This window comes from Chenopodium album, chromosome 13, assembly GCF_948465745.1.
Source record: "Chenopodium album chromosome 13, dcCheAlbu1.1, whole genome shotgun sequence".
Classification (NCBI taxonomy): Eukaryota; Viridiplantae; Streptophyta; class Magnoliopsida; order Caryophyllales; family Amaranthaceae; genus Chenopodium; species Chenopodium album.
This window is the reverse complement of record NC_137846.1, coordinates 3,499,462-3,516,608: the sequence shown is the minus strand read 5'-3', so window position 1 is coordinate 3,516,608 and position 17,147 is coordinate 3,499,462. Positions and strand designations below refer to the sequence as shown.

Genomic DNA, 17,147 nt, shown 5'->3' with positions numbered 1-17,147 from the left:
CATTAGGAGAACGATGGTAAATCACATTATACATGTATGTAAAATTAATGAATTCGAATGAAAAATCAATTGATAACAGCTCCTTTGCAATATAAAAAAATTCCTAGAAAAAAATTAATGGATTTTTTAATGATCAATTGTGAAAAAAAGGTTAATTAGCACAAACAAAAACAATAAACTCCTCCCAGAAATTAAAGAGTTGGCTGAAGAAAGATCATGGGCGCCTACAGTATACACAGCTCCTGACTCTGAATCTTTTACTTTGATGCTCGACGAGCCTGTAATTCAGCAAGAAAACAGTTCAGACAGAGATACATTTATAAAGGTGACATTTGTATCGTTTTTAGAATTTTTCAGACAGCCTCGAAATTTTCGTATGAAATAATACGAATGGCTTTGAATAATTGGACCAAAATTATACAACTATTGGTCTGGAGTGAGACCGGTCTCATACAGATCTTTGCACAAAATGATACTCCTTATTTCTTTTTTCAAAATAAAAATCATTTGTGAGTTGAAGTGGGGGTTATGAAACTCACAATTGTATTCGGTCCATCCAATAGTTTGATTTACAAGGTCATAAAACACTACTTTGCCGGAGAGTACAATATCTGTAGCATAGCAACGAACCATTATTAGAAAAAGTAAAGAAGCTGTAAGAAAACAACCTTGTTTACAGGGGCAGAACTTGCAATATGATAATTAAACACTGATTTTAGAAATTGCTATGATATACAAGTATTATTATACCTCCCAAGATAGTAACATCTTTACCGTCTCTAGACTGTAATCCACTGTTCATCCAACCTACACACCACTTATTTTCCTGAAAAACAAAAATGAGCACATTTAATAACACAACTGATATGCAATGAGGTGTAAGATATAAACCTAAGTATTCTACATTTTAAAGTTTAGCACAAGCTTTGCATGATGAGTAGTACTACACACCATACAAAATAATGAAATATTACTTGCATTCTACAACAAGCCCCTTTTCCGAGATAAGAAAACATCCAAGGTACATATACTTACGCCTTCAGTGAGTGGAAAAAAATATTCATGGGGATGTACTGTCAAGGTGAGGGAATTTGCAAAACGGAAGATAACATTGGGGAATCCATCGTCAATTCTGGAACACAGGTGAAACAATTAGTTACTCAGAAAGTAAGTAAAGCTAAGAAAACTAAGAAGCATTTGGAAACAATTAGTTGTGTAAACAATGTAATAAACAAATCATAAACAGGTATTTACAACATGTGGAGAACTATTAGTCCACGGTTTTTTAAAATCAGAGTTTGACCACTATTTCCTCAACAAATATAATGGTCAAGACCTCAAAAATGTAGATGTCTTGCATTAACAAACAGAGGGAAATCAGTAATCAGAAATATTGATCTCAAGGAATCTTTGGCTTTGGCTGCAGCACTTCAATCTGCCTATAAGTATAATTTACTTTAAACTTGGAAAAAGAAAATCCCATATGACTATCTCATACTTAAATTAGGTACTACCTCCGTTAACTTTTAGTTGTAACTTTGGGGTATTATTTGTGAGATATAAAATATTCCAAAGTTGCAACTAAAAGTTAACGGAGGTAGTACATTGTTTGGAAGTTATTTTCTTCTATTACTTAGTTTAGACATAATTTAATCCTATTCAAGCTTGCACTATCATCTATCTTTGACTCCTTGTAGTGTATTCATCAAATTTCATCCGAACACACCCTTGTGACCTGGGTATCTTCCGGATTCAAAATAATAAGATGGAAATAAAATTTAAATTATGTTTTTCCTACCAAGACTTTTTACTCTGAAAGATAAAAAATGAATATAAAAGAGCACATAAAGAAACAAGTAGAGTCTCCAATTCAGAGAAACCCTATCATAAATTTCAAGCAAAATGAGACTTACTTTCCAGAATATTGAAAGCATTTGAATTGATCCTCTACAGTATGTAATTGTAGAGGCAAGGAAGGATATTGGCATGGTGAAGTGTGTCAAAGATAAGAACCAAATGGTCCTAGTGCAAGAGGAGGGCATCAAGGACAGGTGGAAGGGGTACTTCGATGAATTATTTAATGGAAGTAATGGAGTTGTGATAGGAGATACCTCTATGAGTGATGAAGAAATCAACATGGAGTATGTGCGAAGGATTAGGAGAGTAGAGGTGGAGATTGCACTGAGGAAGATGAAACCTAAGAAGGCGGTTGGCCCTGATGGGGTACCGATAGAGGTGTGGAGGTGTTTGGGTAAGATTGGTATTGATTGGTTAACAAACCTTTTCAACAAGATATGGACGGCTACAAGGATCCCACAAGATTGGAGGAAGAGCACCTTGGTCCCGGTTTATAAAAACAAAGGAGACGCTCAAGATTGTTCTAACTATCGAGGAATTAAGCTTATGAGCCATACTATGAAGTTGTGGGAAAGGGTGATTGAACAAAGGTTGAGGGCATGCACAAGCATTTCAGATAACCAATTTGGTTTTATGCCTGGGAGATCTACTATGGAGGCAATCCATTTGATAAGACAAATGATGGAGTTTTATAGGGTAAAGAAGAAAGATCTTCATATGGTCTTTATTGATTTAGAGAAGGCATATGACAAGGTGCCAAGAGAGATACTTTGGTGGGCAATGTTGAAGAAAGGTATCCCACGAAGGTATGTAGACCTAGTTAAGGATATGTATCGGGATGTGTCAACAAATGTGAGGACATGCGGAGGGTTGACAAAAGATTTCCCTATTACAATCGGATTGCATCAAGGGTCTGCATTAAGCCCTTTTCTTTTTGCAACGGTTCTAGATGAAGTAACTAGACCAATTCAAGATGAGGTTCCATGGTGTATGTTGTTCGCAGATGATATCGTTTTGGTGGATGAGACTAAGGATGGGGTTAATGTCAAGTTGGAGCAATGGAGGCAAAGGTTGGAATCTAGAGGGTTTAAGCTAAGTCGGAGTAAGACTGAATATTTGGTATGTCGTTTTGGCACTCAGAGGGGGACAAGCAATGAAGTGGTGAGTTTGGATGGAAAGGATTTGACCATGAGTGAATGTTTTAAGTACCTAGGGTCGATCATCCAGAAGAATGGTGACATTGATCAAGACGTGACCCACAGGATTAAGTCAGGGTGGCTTAAATGGAGAGCGGCCACGGGAGTGTTATGCGACCGCAGCATTCCCTTAAAGTTGAAGGGAAAATTCTACAGGACTGCCATAAGACCAGTGTTGCTCTATGGTACAGAATGTTGGGCTTCTAAGAAAGAGCATATTAAAAAGATGGAGGTTACGGAAATGCGCATGTTAAGGTGGATGTGTGGAAACACTTTAAGAGATAGAATCAGAAATGAGGTTATTCGCAAGAAAGTAGGTGTGGCGGGCATTGTAGATAAATTAAGGGAAAATCGTCTGCGTTGGTTTGGACATGTAAGACGGAGACCCGAGGGTGCACCGGTGCGAAGAGTGGAAGAGTGGGACCATGGAGGGATTAAACGAGGAAGAGGGAGACCAAAGATGACTTGGTTGGAAGGAGTGAGGAAGGATATGAAGTGCATGGATTTACGTGAGGATGAAGTTTTGGATCGTAAGGGATGGAGGAGAAAGATTTATGTTGATGACTACACGGAATAATCAAATTTGGTTCATGTTAGCCGACCCCACTTTTGGGATTAAGGCTTTGATTGATTGATTGATTGATTGCTGCTTGGCAAGAATCTGTGGAAAAACAAAAGAAAAAAAAAAAAAAAAAAGTCTTACATATTCAGCTTCCACAATAGCAAAATCCACCTTCCTATAGAATGGACATCAAGACAGAGCACCTACTGTGTTAACAATCTTGTCATAAACATCATCTGGGAGATACGCCAAAGTAGTACCACTGTCAATAATTGCTCCCCTATCGCTCCCAGTGGTATCGGTATCGAGTTTTACAACCTCGCCATCCACCTCTATACTTTTCATGACAACATTGTAATGTGCCCTAAGAGGGTAGTAGCAGTCTGATTACAACATACATAACAGGTCTCAATAAAAGCCTAATTAAACATGCAAACATGTATATTATTTTACCACAGAAGTGTAGTCAATCATGTTCACGTAGTCCTTCTAACTACATTATACATATTGAACTTGAGTAAAAACCTAAATAAATTTCCTCTATCCAGAATTAATACTCACTTATACCAGTGTTGGAATCTTAGAGTGATCCAAAGAAACTGTTACCCTATAATAGCAATGGAATATTATTGCCTTTCCTAAAATACCTCATGACGTCATGATGATAGACAGAGAAGAGTGTGGAAATGATTTAATTAATAGTGCCTGTAAGTAAGATAATGCAATTTCCTTGATTACCAGCAAAACTGGAAGGCTTTTTATAAAGAGTAAAAAATTTACACTGTAAAAGAATCATTTATTTTTAACAAGAACATAATATTTCAACCAAGAACCATTATTGCAAGAATTTAATCTGCAAACAATAAACTCAACTACCTCAAGTCCCCAATATCTTTCTCCATTACAGATATCATTGTCATGCAACATTCAAACAATACCTCAGGGATCATCCTCTCATAAGACCAAGTGATTCAAATCTAGCTTATAAAAAGAAGACTTAAAAAGGCCCTAACACAACAGAAAATAGAGATGGAAAGGAGGCAAAGTTTTTTAAGCAAGTAACACTTCAATCACATCCCATGCAAATTAAAAATAAGCATTAACACAACAAAGCCAATGAAATCACCACTTATAACCTATGTTACCCAGACTGTCCATTACATCTCAAGTATCCTTGTCAAATACTCAACACCCAGCATGAGTATGGACACTTCACAAGTAAATAATAACATAGATATGGAAAAATGAAGAAAAAAAACCCGAGTCAAACATTTACATGTGGACATGTACGAGCACCTTGGAGCAATATTATGCAAGTGATTCAAAAGCAAGTATAAAAATAAAATTTGACAACAATAGATAGCATGACATACTGGTTTGGAATTAATGGAGTATGATTCATCTTAGGCTCGATAACATGCCCAATGGAAAATATTCCACCACCCTTTTTATTGTCCAGGCAGTGAGAAAACATCTTCTGCACCTTTCCTGAAGCTGCGAGCTGTGACAGCACAGACGAGTTTGCTTGTCCAAAACCCATTATCCCATCAAGTGCTTCATCTGCTGTAATGAGCTGACCGGATTGTTTAGCACCACAACTGATAGAGACGATACAATATTCTCAGAAGAGCATCATTTGTAAATTGACAGAAAGAGAGCATAAGTAGTTATAAAGTAAACAATGTTTGACTGTTCCCATCCATTCACATGAAAAATAAAAAAACACAGTTCTAAACAAGTTATTACCCGAAAACAATAGAGCCATTCCCACTTGTTGTTTGCAAATTCCCAGAGACCCTATCATAATGAAAATCATCTTCAACAAAGTATCCAGAAGTTGTGCTCCCATCACCATAAGTTACTTCATATTGACAAAGCATATCTGGTTGGCAACCAGATAGAGTACCCTGGTATATCATGGTACATTGAGAATCATCACAGTTTACTAAGTTGGCCGTAGATGAACTCTTTGGATCATAGAGATTCAGCTTTATCTGCATGAACACAATAACATGAGTTTCCAAAGCTGACAAATACAGATTAATAAGGTCAAAATTGGTTCAAGAGATTACGCATAACATACTCCAAGCCCACTCTTCTTGGGGCACTTTTCGCATCCCTCACAGTTTATCCACAAAACATCACTTCCTGTATCAATCTGTACATGATACTCCTTGGGAGGCTTTCCAATCTTTATTTTCGTAAAGTACAGCCTACAAACATAAAGATATTCTAAATATCAATAATTTTCTTGTTATGTTAAGGATTTTATAGACCCATGAATCTCCATACACTTGAGAATATGATGTCATAAGTTTCCTACTATTAAAGCAGCATATCACTGGTAATCTTTTAAACAGTTTAAGGGTCAACTTGAATTTTTGAGCCTGTTAAAGCACAAAAGTACGAGTTAATCCATCTTCTCTACATTTTGTTCTTAAATTAACAGCTAGTGAGGAATTACACGTATTACCAGAATATCTCCAAGAATGAGTCATTTGTCCCACCTTAAGATACAGAGTACTTTGTATTATGCAATATGCATCATTTAAAATAAACTAAAGAGTTGAGCTATTTGCCAAAATCTTAGCCACCAAGAACTTGTAAGGCTAAAAATAGGGAAAGCAACTTTACCCTCACATGTCCATACCTCTTCACTTTTATGATTGATTGAAATAAGGTAAAGTTGATTTTGCTATCATTTAGCTCTTTATAATTTTCTTTACACGAAGATAGAAATACTTCAGTTCCACCTCTCCCCAAAATTCCAACCAAAGGTCAATTAATTTCCCAACTTTAGAATACCATCTACATTGCCCTAAAAGTTAACACAAATTCTTTAACTAGACGGTCTGAAAGATTCAATTCATTTTCGAAACACAGTCAATATTCAAACCTTCACCAAAATACAACTAACACCTAATTTACCAATTCTTGTATTAGATGGTCTGAAAGGTTCCATTCAATTTTCAAAACACAATCAATAAAACCTTTACCAGTTTACCACAAACACCTACTTTACCAATTCTTGTATTAAGCGGCCGAACGAGTTCCATTTCATTTTCGAAACGCAATTAATCAAACCTAAACAATCTACCACTAACACCTATTCAACCAGCCAATTCTTGTATCAGACAGTCTGAAAAGTTCCATTCCAATTTCGAAATACCATCAATTAAGTCCTTAATTTAACCAACAATAATCAAATAAAAGCAACTAAATGCATCAAATCAAACAACACATTAAAAAATATACAGTATAATATTTACAACTACAAATTCAAAACCAATTTTTTAAAAAAAAAAAAAAAAAAAGATAATTAAAATCATGATAAATGAGAGAGAAAATAAAAATAAAGAACAAACCCAGCATCAGAAGGCTGCCCATTACCACCAAGAGGCAAATCAACAGCATCAAGCATTCTACCATGGCGACGAACATCATGTGCTCTAAGCTCCTTCAATGTTCTATTCCCACCTTTAAATTTATGTTCAACCTCAAAAAAAGCATTGCCTGAAACCATTAAAATCTCATTGCATTGCCAAATACAAATTACACCCAACACCATTAAAACTCTTAGATCCATTGCAACCCAGAAAAATTCTGAAACAACCCACAAAAACCCAGATTCAATTTTCAATCTTTTTTTGTATTTTTTGATTTTTTTTTTTTTTTGAATTTTATTTTTTTTGGGTTAATTTAAAAATTGAGTTAAATTTGAAAATGGGATAATTTTGAAAATGGGTTATTTAAGTGGAGAAAAGGAGAAGAAGCTGGTGCTCCATTGATTGACCAGGTTCCTTAAATTTGAGGGAAGAGAGAGAGAAGAAAGACAGAGAGGAGAGAGAAAGAAGAAGAAATCAGGGGAATAAAAAGGAAAAGGTAAAGGAAAATGAGAGATCTGGTTTGATGCAAAATATTGAGACTATTTTTGATTTTTGGCTAAATTTCTTAAATATAGGAGACATTTGACTGTCAATGAAATATTCCGATTTTGCTTCCTCTACTTCAATTCTTCTAGTAACATTTCTTCTCAATTTAATCGAACCTTCTTCTGTTTCTCAATTTAATCGAACCTTCTTTTGTTATAGGGCTATAGTAAATCGTGTACTTTATACTCCCCTACTTTGACATTGTATTTACTTTCTAGTTGTTTTTTTTTACGGGATACTTTGTAGTTGTTAATCCATCATATTATATATCTTATTAATATTAAATTTATATAATGTTTATTGGTATAGAAATGAAGATATAAAAAAGAAAAAAAAATGAAGATGATTAATATGAAGTTTATATATTTACATAATTTAACTAAGACACGTCTTGAATTTTGATAATCGAAAAGTCATATGGGACAAATAAATAAGGACGGAAGGAATAATATGAAACGCTTTTTAGTCCCCATTTGTAAGGAACAATAGAGGATGTGATCTGAATTAAGTTGTGTGGCGCCGATTCTTCTTAATATATTGTTAATATGGTTTAATGACGCCGATGGAGACGTGGTTGGTGTGTCACTAGATCGGCAAGGGAATATTGTAGTCCTTCTCCCTCAAGGGGGAGTTTCGGAAAATGGTGAATTAAGGTAAAGTAGACTAATGAACATGTAGTCATGCGAGTTGATCCGACATGTGGTCGATCAAAGGAGTACAGTCTCATTCGAGCAAAAGAACGTGACTTTCTTCTCGGAGGGGACATTGCCCGTGCCAAAGACGAGCCCAACTGGATGAATGACTTCATTTAGATTAAATCTTAAAAAGTCAAATAGAACAAATAAATAGAAACGAAAGAAGTATTATTTATACATTATATTATTAATATGGTACTCCGTATTATTCATATATTAATTTTGTAAGATTTGCTTATAAGAAAAAATCGTCCATATGACCAAATTGATATGTCATTCCAAAAAGGCTAGAAATTCAACTTTTTTGTACTCGTACATTTTTTTTTTTGGTCAATTAAACAACACCTATGATAATGAGAATAGAGGTGAAATAGGGAAGATTGAAGAGAGTACTATTCCAGGTGTCTCAAGTAATTTGGTATCCACTTTAAGCTGGTGATTGTAAAAAGAAGTTACTGCTATATTTGCTTGATTTGTCAAAAGGGTAGCTTCTAGATGGCAGGTTCGTTAGTTTACTTACCTTTTTATTTCTCTCAGCAAGTCAATTTTTTAGACAGCCTCGTGAGTCCTGACAAAGGAATAAAAAGAAAATCCGCATGACATTTATTTATACGAGTACATAAACATGACGCTCAACACATGATTTTCTTTTGTGGAAGTTATCCCACCCTTTTTCTTTTCACGTGTTCAAGCATCATCATGCTTAGCTTCTTCATTTAGTTTCCTATGGATCCAAATCTTGACCTCTTATGCTGGGTTACTAACACATTCAATTTTGAAAATAAATAAATTATATGGAGTACAAATTTTATATGCGGCTGATCATACTGTATGACCGAGGTTACTCAAATATTGAGTGATTCTATCAGAGATTACTTGAAGGGATCGGTTAAGGGTTACTCGAGGGATTCGGTCAGGGGTTACTCGGTCAAGTTTGAATTGCTTTAATGTTGTGTCATCTTAATCTGGTAACAGATTATCCGATGAGTTGGGGTCACTTTTGTCGGCCCAAACTTACTTCACATATTTAATCTAACACTTTTGCGATAATTTTCATTACTCTACTCACAGAGGAAATAGTAGCAATTTATATATATTTGTTTAAGTACACCACAATCGTCAAATTTTTTTTAAAGTCACTTCTTAATTATTTGATTAATTAAACATTCATTATCTAGGGAGATTGTATTAGATAGAATATATATTTTGGTAACTTTTAGGTAACCTTTTTTTCTTTCAATTTAGGAAACAATATTACAAGAAATTAAAAACACAATCACACTACACTAGACCATCTATGAAACATCAACAGATATAGACAAATGCCAAATCTGAAGATGCAATACATGGCCTATTTATTCAGTTCACAATACACCCAAAAACTTGAGGAAAATCAAAGCAAACTACACATATTCAGTTACAACATAGAGCGATGATAACTGCTTGATTTCAGAGTTTAGTCGCAATTGCAAGGGTCACAACTGCAGTCATCTCCACAGCCACACTCAGTCCTTGAATACATCCTGAAATTTAAGAAAATAAAATTATTAGAGACATAACGTTGTCTAGGAATGTCCAAAATGTACACAATCTTATCCTTACGGTTTTACTAGCACAGTTGAAAACGTACTATGTAAAGTCGCACAAAATAGAGAGAGACTTTATATATAAATAAGTATTTTATACATTTGAACCACCATAACAATTTACATTACTACTATATATAGTGTAATTTCTGAATGCCATTATAAAACATATCATAACCGCTTGCACAAGTTACATCTATTTGAAGTATACACCATTCAATTAGTTTCCAATTTGGGATTATTATATTTCATGGCAACTTCCAACTTAATAGTTGTCAAATTAATGTCTCCTTTACTAAGGAATATTAATAGAGGGAGGCCTTTCAATAGGGTTAGTTGGGGTCCACCCCCATGTAATAAATTACTTTAATTAATTAAGTATGTGATAAGTTATGAGCGAGAGGCAGAGCTTAGAGATTCAAATCTCGGACCCTCGTATATTTTCACTAGAGAAGATCATAATATAGAACTAACACAGGGCATATTGCAGCAAGACAGCTACAATTATGGCTGAATACCTTGCATACCATTACAGTTAATTAACAATCTATTCAAGAAGCTAAGGTGAGTTATATACTCATGTATACCTGTTGCAGTTGCAGTCGTCGCCACAACTGCAGTTATCGCCACAACCACAACTTCTTTGTGCCATTTTCGTTCTCAAAGAAAGTTGATTACGCTTCGCAAGAAAGGTTGTAAGAGAATTTGAATTAAGAAAAATACAATTGTATGTGATGAATGGAATGGATGGACATTGACATCTATTTATAGAATGTTTGAGGCATTATAAAAATGTGTAACATCACAATCATACACTTCTAATGTGTTAGATTATGTTATTTAACTAACCATGTCAACCGTACAATATGTCAACACCAGCAATATTAATGTGTAGCAAAGGTACGGTCTTGTATGATTCTTTGATTCTTTCTCCACTTAAAGTGTGAAAAAACTCATCAAGGTATCATTCTTCAAGCAATTAACCTATGTGGTTTTGTATTTGGTCTATGGATATGATTATCGTTTTACAATAATAATTTTGAATAGACATATAGTATATGTGATTATTATTTACTGTCGACAACAGATATGTATAAACCATCTATCACTATCATTCCGTCTAATTAAAAAAAAAAAAAAACGGAGCATGTACCAAAAAACTGATTTTACAAGTTTGTAAAAAGGTTTTTAAGAAATGTTCTTTTTACATGTTAAATCATTAATTAATTAGCTAAATATTGTAATCCCTGGTATTTTAGATTTAAAGCAAAATACTTGATATAATACTTAATAGATACCTTATGAATAAATTATTTTTCAAATATAATGAAAGTCAACATTGAATGATTCTAGCTACATTAAAACAGCATGAAGAAGGACTTCTTTGCAAGTTGACATCAAATAATTAAAACTATAGATAAATACACTCTAAAGATAAGAAGTAAGACCTCTTCGTATGAATCATATCTCCTAATAGTAGATTATTGGAATCACATTATTTTTATTTGTAAGATTTGGTAACCAAAAAAAAAAAAAAAAGAAAAAAAAGCTGCCATTAAAAAATAATATAGTAACAATAATTAAGGTTTACTAGAATGGGTTGCATTTTTCTTTCAAAAAAAAAAAAAAAAAAAAAGTAGCTTGCATTTTTAATGCCATCCATATTCTTTCATTATATCCAGCCCAATAAAAAAGGCCAGATTTTGATCCAGGCCCAATTAATATGAGGCCCAGGTTCTAAGTGAGCTGGTATGGACTATTTTGGATCAAAATTTTGAAATCTGAAATTTATGGTTGCAAATAATTTGCTATCATCAGCCAATCACCACTTAGATACGTAGTAGATAAAATCTTTAACATTTTTTTTTTTTAGTTTTTGGTGTTTACATTTAATTAAACAATTAGTCTCTTCCACAATATTTTGTGGATAAAGCTCGATATCCAAATTAGGAGGAAATCTAGCCTTCAATTTGTCATAGTAGACACTTTTCAAAGATTTAGCCTTTAGGCTGAAGGTGATGATTTTTGTTTTCTTATGTAGAAGAAATTGAGAAATTTGATAAGGAACAAAATTTGATGTTATAATGAGTCATATTTGATATTGTACTTATCTTTTGTTTTCCATTGTATTTTTGTAGCAGTTAAATTACCATTGTTATACAAAAAATTAAATAAACTACTCTTTTTGCCATAATAATAGTATAAAAATAACATCTAATCGAAAATAGATTTATCAAGGTCTAATTAGTTGAAATATGGTCGAAATTGGCTCATATAATTCACATTATCACATATTACGTACATGATCTTTGCTATTATACGCATTTTAAATAGTTGATCAAATAATATCGACATATACCATCACATGCATCATACACGTTAGCATATACAAGATATAAGTACTACACTTGTCAATTGGACCATGATCTATGATATAATGATTGTCCTACCAATGAAGAAACTAGATATTTAAATACACATTGCTTTACTACCACAAACTACAAAGGCATATAGAACAATCCCTTTTCTCATTCTTTCCTACAAACCACAAACCACAAAACACTTCACTTCATTCTTCACTCATTCATCTCTCAAAAACCAAAACTTTCCCAAAACAACAAAAAAAAATTTATTTCAATGGCTCTGAATCTATCCCTATCTCATCAATCTTGGACATCCGCAACTAATCCGATCGCCTCATCGGATCCTACCCGATGCTCGGCCCCCGGAAGCCGGTTGCCGAGACGGGTCGAATTTATTGGGAGTTATCATAAGAGTAAAGGGGTTTTTGTGAAGAGGAAAGATAGAATGAGAGGTCAAGTAAGAGCAAGTTTAGAAGCAGTGGGTACCCAAGAAGTGGAAGCCATTATTGGGAAGGTTACCCAAGTTAATCAGGACACTTTCTGGCCTATTGTTAATGCTGCTGGTGATAAAACTGTTGTTCTTGATATGTACACTCAATGGTAAAATTCTTTAACAATTACTCAATTGTTATTTATTTATTTATTTTTCTCAATTTTTTGAGTTGGAATTTTCTACTACCTCCGTTTCATATTATTTGCAACATTTTTCCTCTCTACTTTATGGCAAATCGTTGCAAATAATATGTAACGGAGGTAGTATTTCCGCTATTTGCTTTTGATTGCTTATGTTAGTTGTTAGTTTGGCTTTGTTTGTGTGATTGACTTGATTTCACTATAATGTACCCGTGCTAATGATATATCCTTACCGAATAAAGATTCTCACTACGTATTTATCACAAGACTGAGGATTGAGGTTTTGGAGAGCCCTTCTAAAAATCATACAGGACTATTTTTCCACACAAGTTGGGATTAATTGCTCTTTTGTAAGCATTTAATTAGTTTTGGATGGTAATGTGAAATGCTATTTTGAAAATTGGGATTGTTCAAAGCATTCTTATTGAATAGACTATAGCTAAAAAGCCTCAAATCAATTAAATGAGTAGCTAAAATTGGTGATCCTACTAATGCAAACTTTGGTGGAGTTTCTTGTAATATGGATTGAAGTAGCTTGATTGCAACCTAGCAGCATTATTGCCCCCCTCTTTCGCGGTGTACTTGAGAGCACTGCCCTGCTTGAGAGTCTTGTTACTGTGATTATTGGCGTAGACAGGCTGCTTCTTTGATTCTATGATGTTATATATATTCCGAATTTCTCTGGATTGTCGAAGCTAGACCAACTTTTGGATCATTTGGCTATGTATCCTATGTTGCATCCCTTAACTTGTGAAAATAGTATGATTATGTGGTATTTCCCAATTGAAATCACAGCACATGTCATGTAATCTATGAGTTTAAAACTAACTGTTCTGCGGAGAAAAAAAAGTTGCTGATACATTCAGTCTGAATGTATTTGCTGTAAAATTTCTGAACAAGTTTTACGTGGTATGATGGTGCACCAGCTGGCTACTTCCAGTCTTCCACTTCCTGCTATTGTTATGAAATTGTTGCGATCTAATCTTCAGATTGTATCCTAGTTGATTTTTATAGTAGATTCTATAGAAATGACTTGCTATTGCATAACTCATCCACCTTCCAATTCCACACTGTCGTGACTCTTGGAATTGTTGTGAACTTGTGACCTTCGAGTAGGCAATGTGCTTGAATACAGAGATCGATTTGTGCTGCCTATAGCTTGTATACTGTGATCGTTGTCCCTCAGTGTCAATACTCTAATGATACCATTAGTTCTAACTCGAGTTTTACAAACTGTGAAGGTGTGGTCCGTGTAAAGCAATGGCTCCAAAGTACGAAAAGTTAGCAGAGGAATATCTTGATTGCATTTTTCTGAAGCTTGATTGTAACCAGGAAAACAAGGTACATACCGGTATAACTATGTTTAGTCTAAGCTGATATTATCTGTCAATGTTTCAAAGAGAATTATAAATTATAATGATGATGTGATTTTTGTAAACATGGGCAGTCCTTGGCTAAAGAATTGGGCATTCGAGTAGTTCCTACTTTCAAGATTCTAAAGGAAGGCAAGATTGTGGAAGAAGTGACGGGGGCCAAATATGATGCATTGGTAGCAGCCATTCAGACTGTTCGAAGTAGCTGAACAAACACTCTAGTGTGCTTGTGTATATATGCTGTATGATCGTCCTTGCAACTGACTCAGGAAGTGGGAAATGAGACATCATCGACAATGGCTAGTACTAAGTTGTAACCACTGTCTGCTGAGAAACTTGTATGAACAAGAGCTGTAATTGTATATTTTTATGAAGTAAAGGAAATTTGAGCGCTCTACTAGAAGCAGTTCCTTGTTAAATTTCTATTCTTTTCATTGACATTTGCAATGAAGTTGTGCTTTCTTGCCCTGGACTAGTAAGATCGCAAACGCCACCCCCTTGGTAGGATAGTGATCATTCTGCTTAATCTCTACTGTATTAATGAATTGGGTTCAAGACGTAACTAGTTAATTACAGAGTATTTTAGACAAAAGAGCTTGATTCTGGAGCTCAAAAATCCGAAATGAAGGCCAATTGAATAGCTCAAACTTAGTTTTAAAAAGAGAATAGCTGACAACACGGCATACTCTTTGTTTAACCTAATTCATTTGGAGTGTCGTCCAAAATTTGAAGATTACCTAAGCATCTTCAATTCCAACAATGAAAGTAGTGACTTAGAGACAGGATTAACTTACTAATAACGTTAAAATGTTTCAAAAAGGTGGTTCTTTTGAAAAGTGATCTTTAGGTAGATTCTAACAAAACAATCTGAAGGGGGGGCTGATACTTCCAGAAGAGAAATTCAAGCTTTTCGGATACTCTTGAAGCATGCCAGTTACGTGATTTGGGTTTCGGAGGCACAGTATACTTGGGAAAGGGTGAAGGAGGCTGGGAGAGTCGTGCGTGAGCGATTGGATCATTTCTGTGGCAATGCAAACTGGTGCTCGATGTTCCCGGAAGCTCAGGTCGAGCATTTAGTGAGGTTCAAATCAAATCACACCCCGATCCTTGCTAGACTCAAACGGCCTAAGCGAATAAGGAAGAGAGGAAAGAAGTCTTTCAAATTTGAAACCGGGTGGCTTCTTGATAGTTCTTGTGAAGCTACAGTTCGGCATTCTTGGGAGGGATCTTCGGGGTTGCAGATGACGGAGAGGATGGAATTAATGATGAGTGCCTTAAGGAAATGGAGCAGCAAAAAATTCGAAAATTTAGACAAACAGATTGATGACACGGAGAAGCTGCTAAGAGAGGCGCAGGGAATGGTCTTGAGCGATGAGAACTTGAAGCTATGATCTTCTCTTACTGCTAAACTTGATGATCTTTTTGACAAGCAGGAAGCGTATTGGTACCTTCGATCCCGATGTCCTGAAATTAAGGATGGTGATCAGAACACCAAGTACTTTCATCATAAGGCCTCCCAGAGAAGGAAAAAGAACGAGATCACAGGTTTATTTAATAAGGATGGGAAGTGGTGCGACGAAGAGGAGGAGTTAGAGTCTATGGTGACCGAATTTTATGAGGGCCTATTCACGTCTTCGACGCCTTCCCAAGATGGTGTTTCAAGAGTCCTTGAATCCGTGAGTCAGGTTATATCTCAAGAGCAAAATGATGAACTCCTCCGACCATTTTCGAAGAAGGAAATCTTTACTGCTCTCAATGCAATGTATCCCTATAAAGCTCCGGGCCCGGACAGTATTCATGCCATTTTTTACCAAGAATTATGGCACATAGTTGGAGATGATGTGACTAATCAGGTGTGTGGAATTTTGCATGGTAATTGCTCACCGAAGCCGATAAACAAAACTAACATTGCTCTTATTCCGAAGATTAACTCTCCCACCGATATGTCTCAGTTCCAGCCTATTGCTTTGTGCAATGTTCTCTACAAAATTGCTTCGAAAGCAATTGTGCTCCGTTTAAAAATATTTTCTCTGGGGTCATTTCAGAAAACCAGAGTGCTTCTGTTCCGGGAAGACTTATCACTGATAATGCAATCATAGCTATGGAAATCTTCCACACTATGAAAAAACAAAGCACAAGTCGGAAAGGGTCGATCTTTCTCAAGTTAGACATGAGCAAGGCCTATGACAGGGTGGAGTGTTCTTTCCTCGAGAATTTGCTATTGAAAATGGGATTCTCCTATGCCTGGGTTAGAGTTGTCATGAGATGTGTAACTACAGTTTCGTATTCTTTCATCATTAATGGTGCAGTCTATGGTGACTTGACTCCTTCCAGAGGCCTGCGACAGGGCGACCCACTTTCCCCATATCTATTTATTTTGATTGTGGATGCCCTTTCAGGCATGATTCGAAAAGCGGTTGAAGATAGATCCTTACATGGTGTTCGTGCTAGTAGAAATAGATCGGAAATTTCTCATCTCTTCTTTGCAGACGACAGTTTACTTTTTGCTAGAGCCAACCGAGTGGAATGCTAAAAAATAGTTGATATTCTCAACTTGTATGAAGCAGCTTCCGGGCAAAAAAATAATTATGAGAAGTCGGAGGTCTCTTTTAGCAAAGGTGTATGTGAGTTGAAGCAATTAGAGTTGATTAATATGTTGGGGATACGTCGTGTGGATGAACATGAAAAATACTTGGGTATTCCCACCATCATTGGCAGATCCAAAAAATCTGTTTTTACGGCCTTAAAGGATCGAATCTGGAAGAAGCTTCAAGGGTAGAAGGAAAAGCTATTGTCTAGGGCAGGGAAAGAGGTACTCATCAAATCTGTCATCTAGGCAATCCCAACTTATTTAATGGGAGTTTACAAGATACCCTCTGGAATTATAGATGAAATCCGCTCTTTTACAGCAAAGTTTTGGTGGGGTAGCTCGGATGGGAAAAATCATGCT

General features: G+C 35.3%; 2 protein-coding genes across 3 annotated transcripts; one reads left to right on the top strand and one right to left on the bottom strand.

Moving 5' to 3' along the window:
• Window positions 1-8: 8 nt before the first annotated feature.
• Window positions 9-7,659, bottom strand: LOC145574271 (aspartic proteinase 36-like). 2 transcript variants are annotated; one of them, XM_081632023.1, is made up of 11 exons: window positions 6,981-7,659; window positions 5,699-5,828; window positions 5,362-5,609; window positions 4,989-5,213; window positions 3,823-3,979; window positions 3,690-3,714; window positions 1,914-1,962; window positions 1,036-1,132; window positions 751-826; window positions 540-611; window positions 9-278 (listed from the first exon to the last, which is right to left on the bottom strand). In XM_081632023.1, exons 1-11 carry the CDS (start codon window positions 7,199-7,201, stop codon window positions 127-129), a joined length of 1,452 nt encoding a protein of 483 aa, XP_081488149.1. In that variant the 5' UTR covers window positions 7,202-7,659; the 3' UTR covers window positions 9-126. The 2 variants fall into 2 exon arrangements, with proteins under 2 accessions (XP_081488149.1, XP_081488148.1); XM_081632022.1 differs by lacking the exons at window positions 1,914-1,962; window positions 3,690-3,714; window positions 3,823-3,979 and having other exon boundaries at window positions 6,981-7,653.
• Window positions 7,660-12,328: 4,669 nt separating this feature from the next.
• LOC145574270 (thioredoxin F-type, chloroplastic-like) lies at window positions 12,329-14,594 on the top strand. Its single transcript, XM_081632021.1, has 3 exons — window positions 12,329-12,791; window positions 14,066-14,165; window positions 14,272-14,594. Exons 1-3 carry the CDS (start codon window positions 12,466-12,468, stop codon window positions 14,404-14,406), a joined length of 561 nt encoding a protein of 186 aa, XP_081488147.1. The 5' UTR covers window positions 12,329-12,465; the 3' UTR covers window positions 14,407-14,594.
• Window positions 14,595-17,147: the final 2,553 nt, after the last annotated feature.